Source organism: Acomys minous (assembly GCF_964271855.1).
Source record: "Acomys minous genome assembly, chromosome: 3".
NCBI classification, from domain to species: Eukaryota; Metazoa; Chordata; class Mammalia; order Rodentia; family Muridae; genus Acomys; species Acomys minous.
Genome location: NC_140485.1, coordinates 80904474 through 80918146, shown reverse-complemented (window position 1 = coordinate 80918146; position 13673 = coordinate 80904474). Strand labels below are relative to the sequence as shown.

Here is a 13673-nt window from a genome sequence, read left to right as displayed (position 1 = left end):
ACGACCTTTACTGAACGTTACTTTGGTGTGTTTGCCTGTTCTGGGACTTTTTAAACTCCGCAAAGTGTCGAAAATGAACATCTCAGGGGGTGAAACAAGAGTTCCCGCCCTCAAGACTAGACGGTTCCCTATGCTGGAGTAGGGGTGGGAGGAATGCAAGATAGACTGAAGAGAACGCACAGCCCAGAGGGTCCAAAAGGCATCACACACTCTCTCCAAGACAGAACTCAGCACGGTGGACTCAGGAAACCCCACAGACAGGCTGAGTAGGGAACAGAGAAAGCCTATGCCAACTCCTCTGTCCAGGGCCGAGACAGTGAATGACCCAAGGACAGACAGTGAACCAGAGGGCTTAGATGGGAGCAGGCAGCTGGGCTAACGGCTGCCCACAGTTCTGCCTGTGACCCTGAAAGGGGGAGGGGCATAGACGATGCTGAGTGTCCCAGGAGGAGACATTAAATGCTAAATGCTAAATCTGAGGAAACCAGGTGGCCCGTGGTGTCCCTGTTTTTCCAGGACAAGCCTCCTCTGAGAACCTGGGGACGGGTAAAGTCCCTGGGACAGAAATGAGACCTCAGCGGGAAATGAAGACATTTCTGCAGTCGTTGGAATCAGCGGGTGGTAGGTAAATAGGAATAATGTGTGGGCGCCTACTTCACCAGCTCCCCAACAGTGCACTCCCCGAAGCCCTGAGGTGAGTGAGGCTGTCTCCATCTTACGCAGGAGAAAAGAGCTTCCACAATTGGAGTGGCCTGCTGAGGTCAGCATACAGCTAGGACCCAACCTGCCCTGTTTTCAGCCATAATCCATTCCCAGCCTCCAGATTTCAAAGATTTCCATTAACTGAACACATGCTCCCAGCTCTTTCCCAGGCCTTACCTACCTCCTCCGTTTTACCCAGAGCAGGAGCCTGTGCAGAGCAAGACCTCCTCTCAGACCAGGCACAGGAGCATGCCTGTAACCCCAGCACTCAGGAGTCTGAAGCAAGAGGATAAGGTTCAAGGTCAGCCTGGGCTTCAAAGTGATTTCAAGGCAATCTATGCTACCGTAGCGTGGCCTGGTCACGTTCACAATGCAAGACCTCGGCCTATCCATGACTCAGTGGTTCCCTCTGTAAAATAGTCCTCACAGGCCTACATAGTGTAGAACAACGCCTGAGTACTTTATCTGAGGAACGAATCTGGTTAAGGGGAGATACGGAGAGGCTGCAGGACCCCTCAAGCCTGGCAATGCAAAAAGATGTTTCCAGAACACAGAAGTGGGGCGTGCCCTATGGGAACTCAAACTGGAGAGCGAGTGTGGGGGAGGCTTGAACCCCAGTGTCTCACAGTAGAAACCCAGACCCCAGAGTGGACCTGGCACAGCCTGACCCCTGCCAAGCATTCATGTCTGGCAAGGATTCTTTGCCATTATTACCCAATGAGGTGACTTCTAACTCTGCCACTTCCTGTCTGGAACATTTGTGCTAACTGGGCCTCAGCTTCCTCCTCTATATCAAAACAGCAGCGGCCTTTCTATCCCAAGATCTTATGAGGACCTACAAGCATGAGCCTGCCGTGCACCAGGGCCTTGAAAAACAAAAGACCCACCTGCACACACGCACAAATGAAATCAATGGGTAGCTCAAGATAGTGAGGGCAAATGTAGCTTGACTCCTAATGCTGTGGGCACAAGAATTTGCCAACTGCGGAAAGAACGGGACCAGGGCACAAGAGGTTACAGATATAAGAGCAAGGTAAAGGTTCCTGAGGGCTCTGACTGGACCCTTCCTTTCAAAACTGAAAATCTGATCCTGCAGCCACTCGTAAACCTGGGTCTCCAACCTTTGCCTTGTGCATGAAACCGTGAAGTCTTGAGTAAGCAGACATCTCAAATTTTCTTGTTTGACCTGTGGACCAAACAGCTTAACTGACACACCCACTAAGGTGATGGACAATTATTTACTTTGGAGGGCCCTGAAAGACGCTTCCACACTGCGGAAGTTGGAATTATCGCGAAGTCCATTGTCCAATATCAGCTTTCCCAATTTCCATTCTATAAAAGAGGTTGATTCCTCTGTGGCAGAAGCTGGAAGAACAGGAGCCCAACACAACCACTGAGCCCTTGAGACGCAGGTGAGACCCCCACCGACACTTCCTCTCCACAGATGCTCTGGGTAGCAGGAGGCCAAGCCCCTCACTGCAGGATGGTGATGGCAGATTACACTGTCAATAACTGGGGCTGGCCATGGTCAGGGGTGGGGACTGATCATTCGCTCACCTTTCCAAGAGAGAGGCAACAGTGATAGCTCTCTCCATCCCCCTTTAGCAAAAGCTCTAGGGAAGAAATGTTAACAAAGTTACCATCACGCCTTGAGATGCTATCTGTGGTCATGTGACCTTTGGCATTATCTGGCTCTTGATGGTATCCACAAACCATCATGGCCTCAACACAGACCAAAGGACTATCCCTTAGCAGAGGTGATGGCCAGGCACTTCAGATCTTCAGCCTCTGCCATGTTGGAGCCTCTTCGTCCACACTGAAGAGCAGGGATGAGGGCAAAGGGGCAGGCCACCACAATCACATCCCCCAGACCCAGAGGAAATCTGATGGTCACTTAATTAAACAGAAGCCTCCGGGCCAGCCAGGCATGGCCTCAGATCCTCTCACAGCTACAACTTGTGATGCTGGGGGAAACTGCCTAGAGTCACCGGGCCTCTGCGCCAACTGTGCAGTAGGGGTTGCCTGTGCTGACGATGTGGTGACAATGCAGTTGGTGACTGGATGCATCAGCCTGGGACAGACCGCTCTGCCCACGTTAACTGTTATTGCTGGTTATCAGCCCCTGGGGTTCTGGGAGGAAACAGTGACAGCGCCACCCCCGGGAGCAGAGGAGGCTGTTCAGAGAATCCTCTGATATGCACGCTGTGGTGGGCTTTTCATTCTGTCTGCAGAGAGATGTTACTAGTTGGGAGCCTTGTTGTCCTCTGTGGACTGCTGGCCCAGAGCGCAGCCCAGCTGGCAGGCCTGCCCTTGTCACAGAACCAGGGCCTGCCTTTGGCTGTGACTCCAGGACTGCCTTTAAATCCTACAAATCATCTTGCTGGAAGCTTCACAAACGGTGAGTCTATCACAGTCTCTTTTAGGGTATACGCGCGTGTGTGTCTGTGTTTACACACGTGTGCCCTAGTTTATCGAATGACCCCAATACCAAGAAGGGAAGCATGAGAGAGGAAGAGGGTGTGAGGACCTGGAGTTGGCAGATGTGACTCCCTTTTCTCCTTTGCAGCGCTCAGCCATGGCCTGCTGTCCGGGGGACTGCTGGGCATCCTGGAAAACATTCCACTCCTGGATGCTGTAAAGTCTGTAGGAGGCAATTCTAATGGCCTGGTTGGGGGCCTGCTTGGAAAACTGACGTCATCCCTCCCTCTCCTGAACAGCATCCTTGAGTGAGTAGCCAGCCCCAAAGAGGGATTTGGTTCCCACTGACAACTGAGGGTCTTCCAGCTCTGCCAAGGGAAAGGGATGGGCTGAGCATGGATGGAACAGTGGCCCTTTTGCCACTCTTGCCACTCTGGCAGGAACAGTGGCCCTTTTGCACCTGCAGTTGCCCCCAGTCCTGATGCACATCCTGGGCCTCAGCAGCACCTATTACGCCTGTGACAAGCCTTCCCTGTCTGCTCCATGATCCCCAGTTCCCAGATGGGAAAACTGAGGCACAGAGATGTGCACTGCTCACATAGCGATGGTGAGGCAGAGTCAGGAACAGAACTCAGAGGAGCCCCAAACTAGGGCCTTTTCCACCCACCACAGTCACTGCGTTCAGCCCACCTGAGGAACGTGAGTGCTCACTAGGCCATCCTCCTCATCTGCATCACCTGAGCCTAAGACCTGATGTGGTGCTTCCCATGAGCCACTTGAGAGCTTCCTAAACACAAAGCTACACTGGAGAGCTTGTTGCCATGACCAGATACCCAAGCCTGAGCCCTTAGTAAGACTGGACCAAAGCCATTGCCGAGACTCCCAGCCTCACAGGCCACTGCTTCCTGACTTAGAGAACCATCAGACAGAATTCAGTGTGATTTCCGTAAGAACTGTCTGTGCTAGGTGTACAAAGGTCAGCACCTGGTCTCTCCCTGGCTTGATTTCTCCATCCGTGAGCTGGAGACGAAGACTGTGAGGAAGACCAGGGAAGGTAAATAGGCTGCCATGAATGGCTCAGAGAAGGCTCCACCCACCCTTCTGCAATCTTTCCAACTTCTGCTCTTTAATTGCTGTGATAAGCACTGCTGTTCTGCTACTGCTGGTAATGACAGAGCAAGTGATTTCTGCCCTAAGTCCTGTGCTGGGTTTATTATAGTTGCCCGTGCATCTTCTATGTGTGCACTGACATTCCATACATACATAATACATATATACAGACAGACAGACAGACAGACATATATTATACATACATACATACATCTTTCCTTCCTTTCATTTAACTACTTCCTCTTCCATCCAACCTTCTATATGTCCAGCTAATCTTCTATATATCTACACACACACACACACACACACACACACACACACACACACACACACACACAAAAGAGCTGTCTATCCGCTTGCTTTAAAAGGTTCTGCACTGTCATGCACAGTCTCCTCAAATACCTTCTAGACCCAAGATGGATAGAGACCCTTGTATATTAGGATTCAATTCAGGCAGAATTTAAGGAAGATAGCTGCGACTGAAAGACCGTCTTCCTCATCTCAGGTGGCCAGCTCTCTCTCCAAGATGGGTTAATTTGTGTTTAAAAAAATATGGTCTCCAGGTTTAAGACTTGAGACACTGATTTTTATCCCTCTAATGTTGCCCTCTGGACAGCATAAAAATCACTGATCCCCAGCTCCTGGAACTTGGCCTGGTGCAGAGCCCTGATGGCCATCGTCTCTACGTCACCATCCCTCTGGGCTTGAGACTCAAAGTGAACACGTGAGTAGGTCCCAAGGGGGTGGGTAAGGGGATGGCTTACAGATGGAGAGCTCGGCGGCTTACAGGGAAGCCGAAAATGCCTGGTCCCCAACCCTAGCACATTTGCTGTTGTGTCGAGCAAACTTAGCCACGTAGTAAACTCTCTTGTCCTCTCTGAACCTGGCGTTCTCCTACTTGGAAGGTGAGAGCAAGTATGAAAAAGATAGGGTAACGTGAGGCTGGCACGCCTTACAGTAAGAAACCCTCCCCCTTGAAATGCAAGGAAGAGACAGAGGCTCATGGGCTGTCTCTTCATTTTCTGGCAGGCCCGTGGTTGGAAGTCTTTTGGAACTGGCCGTGAAGCTGAACATCACCGCAGAAGTCTTAGCTGTGAAAAACAATCAAGGGAAGATTCATCTGGTTCTTGGCGACTGCACCCACTCCCCTGGCAGCCTGCAAATCACCTTGCTCAATGGGTGAGGCCAAAGGACTAGCTTCTCCCACCCAGAGAGAGCAGTGTGGAATGACGGGACAATGGTGGATAGATAAATAAGAGGACAGAAAGGAAGTGTGTGTGGAGGAGGGTGGGTGGCTAAATTGTTGTGTGTGTGTTTGGTGAGTAAAGGGAAAAATAGACAGACCTGGACAGGCAGAGAAGTAAATGAATACTTATCCCTTGTTAGGCAGAATAGTCCATTTTTAATTCTATGAAGAAGCAACAGTGTACACATTGCAATTTTTTGTAAAGATTTATTTATTTATTTATTAAATATACAGTGTTCAGCCTACATGTAGGCCTGCATGCCAGAAGAGAGCACCATATCTCATTATGGGTGGTTGTGAACCATCATGTGGTTGCTGGGAATTGAACTCAGGACCTTCAGAAGAGCAGACAGTGAACTTAACCTCTGAGCCATCTCTCCAGCTCTCACATTGTGATTTTTTTTAATGACATTAATACTTTTTGTCTGTTTGGCCAACTTCATGGACCTTCACAGATATTCCATATAAAAGTATCTTATCTAATTATTACAAAGAGACAAATTGTATTACTGTGAATTATTTAAAAAGAAAGCTACATGGTATTAACATTATTCTGTTTATTATGCAGTCATATTTATAGGAGTATGGCCAATTTTTTAATGAGCTAGGTCATAAATAGTTTGAGTCTAAGCCCCATCTACTACTGGGTTTATGAACTTCACTTGTATGTCTCCAATTTTGTCTCGTCTTTTTCATTTGTAATACAAAACTACATTGAAGATATTGACAGAATCCTACTAAGAGGTGAATAGATGTAGGGCCTATTTGGATTGCTTGTTCCAGTTTCCTGTCACATGGGAAGGCCCAGTCATACATGGTGTACAGGACCTGTCCACACCACAGCTTACATTTACCATGCACATACATTGGGTTTTGTGTGTATCACTTCATTGAGTCCCCATGACAACTTCCACTCCATTTCTGCTTCTCTCTCTGGGGTAGCCAGCCCATTGCTGACTGGCTGGAGGGAAAGAAACACAGCCAAGGCAGGTGGGTGCAATGCGGGTCCTTGGTCAGCAGTGAGTGCTTGGGTAAAGAACACACACACACACACACACACACACACACACACACACACACACACACACCTAGAGCAGGGAATAGCTTTGGAGAACTGGTTCAGTTTATTGGGAGGGGAGCTATCTGTGGCCCTGGGGAGGTGGTCAGGGTCTCTGGGGCAAGGTTTGCATGGCTGCGCACCACCGTTGGCCAGGGCAGGGGTCTCAGAAGATACTTCATCTGCATACTCAAGGGCTTGGAGGTCTTGGGAGGAAAATCTTATAAGGTCAAACACGGAGTGAAGTCTAATAACTATCAGGGTAGTGAGTTTTTACTATGTGGATGGTGAGACAGCTGACTTTCTGGTGCCAGGTTGGTTGGAGAAGGGAACCAACACCTGCCATCCTCATCTGAGGTACCCTGGGTTGATGCTCTCCTTTACAGTCCCACAGGCAACTACATACTAAGCACTATTCTGCATTCATGGATTCCACACAGTCTCGTCGTGCATCCACTATGTCCCTAAAAGTGTTTGCTTATTCTACACTCCTCTGTGCACGTACAAATATGTTGGGTGTAAATCTCTTCAACTAGGATCCTTGCTGTTCATCTGCCATGGACACGGGTGGGGAAGGCTGGTCTCAGTTACACGGTATCAAGACCGAGTGTGCACAGTTGGCTGCTGAACTCCTCCAGCCCAACCCCAAGCCCCTGAGTCACATCTATGGCTTTTCTCTTCCCAGAGTCACTCCCCTTCAAAATGTTCTAGACAACCTTACAGGGATATTGACTAAAGTCCTTCCTGACCTGGTCCAAGGCAAGGTAAGAGACCAGAAATTCCAATCCCCTGTCCCTTGAGTATTAAGGCTTCTCTGGCTGAAAGAGACCTTGAGTGAACAGAACTGAGCTACCCTGCATGAGAAATGAAGTCTATCCATTAGTCCATCTGTCGTGTGACCCAGCTAGCCATGTTGCTTCTTTCTACCCCCTCCAAAAACACTGATTGGCTTCTCTGGGCTGTAGAAAGCATACCTGACTTTCCACCTTGGATGTGCTGCCTCTTCAAGGGTCTACTTGCAGGAGGCCCTGTACCTAACTCCTCTTTCTCGCCTGGGTCAGGTATGTCCTCTGGTCAATGAGATTCTCAGCAATTTGGACGTCACCCTGGTGCATGACATTGCTGGTAAGTGTTGTTTCCAGGTCCTCTCCCCCTCTAAGGAGACATCAGTTTCCCCAACGGGGTTAGGTCCCTGCACATCATGTGACTGCTGGGCTTCACCAACCTCATCCCTCCCTCTTTGGGTTTACCTTTGTTCCCATGAATGGTGCAGGTAAGTCTGAGATAAAGCCAGCCCCTTCCTCTCTGTTTGACCTGAGAACAGCAGAGCTGCCTGGAGGAGGCTCAACCTTTCCCCCACATGCCTGGGTGTGGCCAACATGCCTACTGACCACACCTGAGTTCCTTCACCACCAGATCATGACTCTAATCTGTCTTTTGTGTTTGTTTTTGTTGTCCAGAATTACTGATCCATGGACTAGAATTTGTCTTCAAAATCTAGGCTTCCCAGGAAGGAAGAGCTGCCTTGGATGAGCTGGTGAGCTCTGCTCCACATCCCTCAGTATTTGAGGATTGGCCATTATCCTTCTAGAAGGAAGCGTGGATCTAGGGACAATGTCATCAGTATTAGTCAGCTTTCCATTGCTGCAATGAAAGACCTAAGATAATCAAGTTATAAAGAAAAAAGGGTTTCTTTTGGCTCACAGTTTTGCAGACCCAGTCAGTCCAAGACCAATTGTTCCATTGCTTTGGGGCCATAATAAGGCAGGTGTTATAGTAGGGGAAGCCATTCACTCAATAGCCAAGAAACACAATGAGAGACAGAAAGAGGTGGAGTTGCACAGTTCACTCCAAAGACATGCCCCAGTCACCTAAAGACCCCACTCCCACAGATCCCACTGTCTCTCAACATTGCCACCATAGGTACTACACCATTAACATCCGGGCCCTTAGGGGAACACCTGAAATTCAAGTTATAGCAATGTCTAAAAAGAGACAAGCATCCACAAGGACACACACAGAAATACACACAAAGGTCCACAGAAAAGCTGACAGAGGTAGAGAAATGGAGGTGCCACATCAACACAAATGCAAAAAGAAACATGCATCATCATGGACACACACACACACACACACACACACACACACACACACACACACTGTCATCATCATCACCATCATCATCACCACCACCATCAGTATCATCACTATGGATACACACACACACATACACACACACATACACACACACACACACACACCGGCCAGATACACATGTGATACACATGCATGCAGCTTCACACCACTATACTTACACATATGTGCAAACACACACAGTCAAGTCCACACAGATGTGAAGACACATGTCCAAACACGTGCACAAAGAGGCAGGCTTCCTATGGCTGAGCTTCTATCCTTGGGGATGAGCATGCCTCCTTCCCTCAGAGGCCCAGTTTGATGACGGGGCGGGACCAGTGAGAGTCATTGACCTCCAGGCTCCTCCCCTGTTCAAATTCTTCTCCCAACAGAGTCACTTCTTGCTGCTCAGCCTTCTGCTTCTTGTCCAGGTCCCCTCGGCTCACAGAAGAGAGCCATGCCCTGGGAAAGGATACGCCTGCCTTCTCTAGACAGACCCTGATCTCTTCCTTTCCCATCAGGCTTTATTAACCCCGTGATCATCACTAAATAAAATAGCTCCTTGTCTGCACTAATGTCTTGAGTTCTTCACCGTTACTTAAGACTTTCGAGGCTAGAAGGAGCCTGTGGCCATACTTCAGACTCTAGGGCCTAGAGCTTCACACCGTAGGCCTGAGTGGCCTTGCCCAGCTGAGGCTGGGGGTCAGCTGAATGCGGATTAGTGCTGCTGCCCTGCTGTTCTTAGGTGGTGCGCCTAAGCTCTCAGAAATGGATGTCCACACACAGGTTGCCACACAAGAAGTAAAGCATCTGATAGCAGATACGTTGCAGAGCTGGACTTGCAAGGAGGGCGTGTGAGGACACAGGTGACTCTGGTCCATGGCTCAGGCTGGGACATGAGGGGAACCGGGGCTGTGAAAAGGGAAACTAAGCATAGCAGAAGAAGCAGGCCTGCATGGTGGCCGCTCCGTGTGGAGATGCTTCGGAGGCCCTGAAGGAGACCCATGCAGAGCTAAATCACACTGTCATAACGGCCTCTTTTCTGTTCTCAAGGATGGAAATGACAAAGAAAAGGAGTAGGAGGAAAGGTACTGGGGTCCAAGTGCTAACTGCTGTGGAAAGCAACAAAGAAGCTAACTGGAGTTGCCATGTTTCATTGTTTAGGGGGAAAAGTTGATTTTTAAGGAAACAAGAAGAGAAGGGGAAATGTTGATGTTGTATGGAATCAATTCTGGTTTTTCAGGGTACCCTACTCTCAGGACATCATCAATTTATCAGGTGACTAGAACTTCCCTGTTCCTGTGCTTACTGAAGGCCAAGCCTCACGCACAGGTGCCATGCTGCAGAGGTGTGGGGCTTCAGAAGCAAATTGCAGGCAGTGACAGGTGGGCACACCTCCCTATCTCAGAAGAAGATGGAGAAAATGCCATAACCAAGCCAATAACAGCATATCAACCTCTAATGGGGGTGCCGCTGTCTCGGTGACTATCAAGTCACAGCATCGGCCAGCCCAGGGCCAAAAGCATTTAGCTTGTTGTTGCCCACAGCCAGCCTCACTGCCCTGGAAGCCTTGTGAGCTAAAGCAGCCTTTCCATACTGGCCCGGGTGCTGTCTGACGTTCCTGACACAGTAACTCCTGGATGACCAAGGGAAATACCTCATAGCCCTCCTTTGCTGACTAACATGCTGGATCCTGGCTGGCAAGCAAGTGGTTCACACATCCTCCTTTTAGGAGCGGGCATATCCCCTCGGGTGCTGGCACCGTTCTGCTCCACATGCAGCCACTGTGTCAGGGATGTGATGCGCTCAGCAACAGGAACCGTAGTCGTCAGCACTCAGAACCACCCGGAGGCCTCACCCACAGCACTATAGGCAGGAAAACACCCTGGGTCAGCAAATTATCCCCAAATTCCCTGATATCACCAGTTTCCATTGTCTCCTAAGGAGCCCGGAAAATCGGTGCAACGATATGCAAAAGCCACAATATGCATACACACACACACATACACATGCACACATACATACCTACACACACACACACACACACACACACACATTCACACATATACTCACAAAGCTTGGCATGATTACATATGCTTGTACTCCCAGCACTGAAGAGGCAGAGATGGTTCTCTGGATCTCGCTGGCCATCAGGCCTAAACCTTCTTGGCATGTTTTACATCAATGATATACTTTCTCTCAAAAAATAACGTGAATGGCTTCTGAAGGGCAATGGCCAAGGGTGTCTTCTGGTCTCCACACTCACATAAACATATGTGTACATACACATACATGAACATACATTCACAGACACAGAGGATGGTGTAAATGTATTTTTGTGTGTAACTCTTTCCTGCTTCTAAAAGTAGAGAGACCATTTAGAGGAACAATGACATAAATGCAGGTAACGAAGGCTCCCAGCCAGACTCTGCTCCAGGTCTCAGGAAGCTAGGGTCCACTCCAAGCCTGAGGGCCAACTATTACCTCATGCAACAGGGACCAGCCTGTAGCCTCACTGTACAGCAAGGACTTCATCTCATCTCCTCAGATATGAGACCCCCAAAGCCCAGAGTCACAGACCTCGTGAGCAGTGGGCCTATCAGAGCCAGAAGTCAGGCTCCACCACTCAAGGAATGAAAACGTGGGCTTCTGGCAAGCCTGGTGCTTTAAAAAGCAAACAAACACTACCAAGAAGAGACTTGATACCTTATGAGCATATACAGGGGGAGGTAATCCCCCTCAGGAACAGTCATAGGGGAGGGGAGTAAGGGGAAAATGGGAGGGAGGGAAGAATGGGAGGATACAAGGGATGGGATAACCACTGAGATGTAACAAGAATAAATTAATAAAAAAAACTCAAAAATAAAAAAAATAAAAAAATAAAAAACAAAGCAAAGCAACAATAACAAAAAGGGATCTCTGGCACGTGGTGACATCAAAACTCCCTACATAAGCAAAAATAACCTTGAACTTCTGGTCCTCCTGCTTCCATCTCCCAAATCCTGGGATTATAGAAATGTACCAACTCACCACCTCAGTTTTGTGCAACACTGCAGGTCGAACTCGGGCTTTCAATCCTGCTAGGCAAGCACTCTACAACTAAGCTATGTAATGCCCAGCCCACTTTCTGCAATAAATTTGTTTCGAATGTGATTAGTGTCCAACTGGCTACTAGGGTACTCATCAATTTCCTTACATTAATTGTTGGTCCCTGAAGTAGGGCAGTAGATTTATCAATAAAAAACATAGGTGAGAGTGGAGCTCATTAGTAGAGTGCGTGCTGAACAGACCCAAGGCCCTGGGTTTTATCCTCTTTACTGGAAATGAAAACTGAAGCACTCCTGTCCTTGGGCTTTGGACTCAGTGGTTCACCAGTGGTGAATTAAGCAAGGGCTTGGGCAACACAGTTTGAAAGAGGGTAGGATGGTGACGGTCCAGCCATGGTGGCTTGCCATGCCACCCCAATGAGAAGACACTGGCATGGGCTCCGGTGGCCAGAAGATTCAGAGAAAGATCGATGACAAGATACTCGTTTGGAAAGGAGTTGACTATGACTCCACGATGGACGCTGAGACCTGTGGTTGTTTCTAGAGTGAACTTGCTCCATGAGCCGAAGCATCCAAGCGTCACCCATTACTATGATAGCGTTACTGACGGAAACAACATGGCCCTTTGCTGTTGCAGTGACAAAATGTCATGAACCGACATCAACTCACAGGCAAAGAGTCTCTTTTGGTTTATGGTTGCAGAGGGAGAATCCATGGCGGCAGGGGAGGCATGGCAGCAGACAGCCGGAGCGGGAAACTGGCAGATCACGTATCTACCAACTTGCAGGAACCAAGAGAATGAACTTCGAGTGAGATGAAGCTTCCAGTGAAGTACTCCCTCCAACAAGGATCCCTCTTCAAAGTTCCATAACCCCCTTAAGTGCCAAGTGTTTGACTACGTGAGCCTTCAAGCAGCCCCATCCCTGTACAATGTGGCGGACTATTGGGAAGGTATTGACCTCACTAGTCTAATTACAAAGGGGCTGAAGGCAATACCTAGAGGAGGAGCTTGTTCTTGAGGTGATGACTTGGTTCACAGTAGCAAAAAGGTCACAAAGGAAGTGGCTCAGACTGTGCCACACCAGCCAATGTCTTCCTGGATGGCAAGCAAAACACATCAGGCTTGGGGACTCTAGGTTAGCTAGAATGTTCAACCAGGATAAGAATTTTGAACATGTGTTGGCACCCCTTACTGCCTGCCTTCTGAACAAATGAGCTTTTGTTACTATAATGAGAAATCAGATATCTGGTCCCTGGGTTGTTTGATGTATCCACTATTGTGCATTAATGCCTCAAAGTACATCTTCTAAGCAGAAAGAACTAGATGGGAAAATCTGGAGGCAGACCCAGGTCAATCCTAGGCTGGGGCTCCAATGAGGTGAGTGACATTACTATGGGGATGTTAAACAGAAAGGGTTGTCACGGACACTCTGCTGGAGAAATTCTTAAGAACTGTTTGATAGTTCGGTTGGCAGTAGAAGAACAAGAGAAAAATCTTGAGAAGGTGACCCTTAGGACCCCCTTCAGTGTCACAGGCTTGCAGCCCTGGGCTGCAGGTACAGAAGCAAGAACCAGCTGGAAAATCCAAGGGAGGAAACCTAGAACAAAAAGAAAACATGAGCCACACGCTCAAGAGAGACAAGACATGCTTTTAATGTTTAATTATGTACATGAGGAGTATACATTTGTACACATACGTGAAGAATCCCACAGAGGCCAGAAAACAGTATCTGTTTCCCTGGAGCTGGAGTTACAGGTGGTTGGAAGACACCCAACATGATGAGTGCTGGGAACCGAACCCGGGTCCCTTGACCGTAGCGAGTGCTCTTAGTTACTGAGCCTTCTGTCCTGCCCCGGTCCAGAGGTCCTTGACTCTCCATCTTCAATAATTAAGAAGAAAGTTTGTTTTGCTGTGAAAAGTAGAGAAGATATTGAGGAATGAGAATGCAGAAAGTCC

The 13673-nt window shown here is 48.7% G+C and overlaps 1 protein-coding gene across 2 annotated transcripts; it reads left to right on the top strand.

Annotated features, from left to right (window-relative positions):
* The first annotated feature begins 1979 nt into the window (after positions 1 to 1979).
* Positions 1980 to 9240, top strand: LOC311594981 (BPI fold-containing family A member 1-like). Of its 2 annotated transcripts, none has more exons than XM_084777249.1 (9): positions 1980 to 2114; positions 2934 to 3100; positions 3269 to 3428; positions 4847 to 4954; positions 5260 to 5409; positions 7219 to 7297; positions 7595 to 7658; positions 7994 to 8070; positions 9101 to 9240. In XM_084777249.1, exons 2-8 carry the CDS (start codon positions 2938 to 2940, stop codon positions 8032 to 8034), a joined length of 765 nt encoding a protein of 254 aa, XP_084633375.1. In that variant the 5' UTR covers positions 1980 to 2114; positions 2934 to 2937; the 3' UTR covers positions 8035 to 8070; positions 9101 to 9240. The 2 variants fall into 2 exon arrangements, with proteins under 2 accessions (XP_084633375.1, XP_084633376.1); XM_084777250.1 differs by having other exon boundaries at positions 9062 to 9240.
* The last annotated feature ends 4433 nt before the right edge of the window (positions 9241 to 13673 follow it).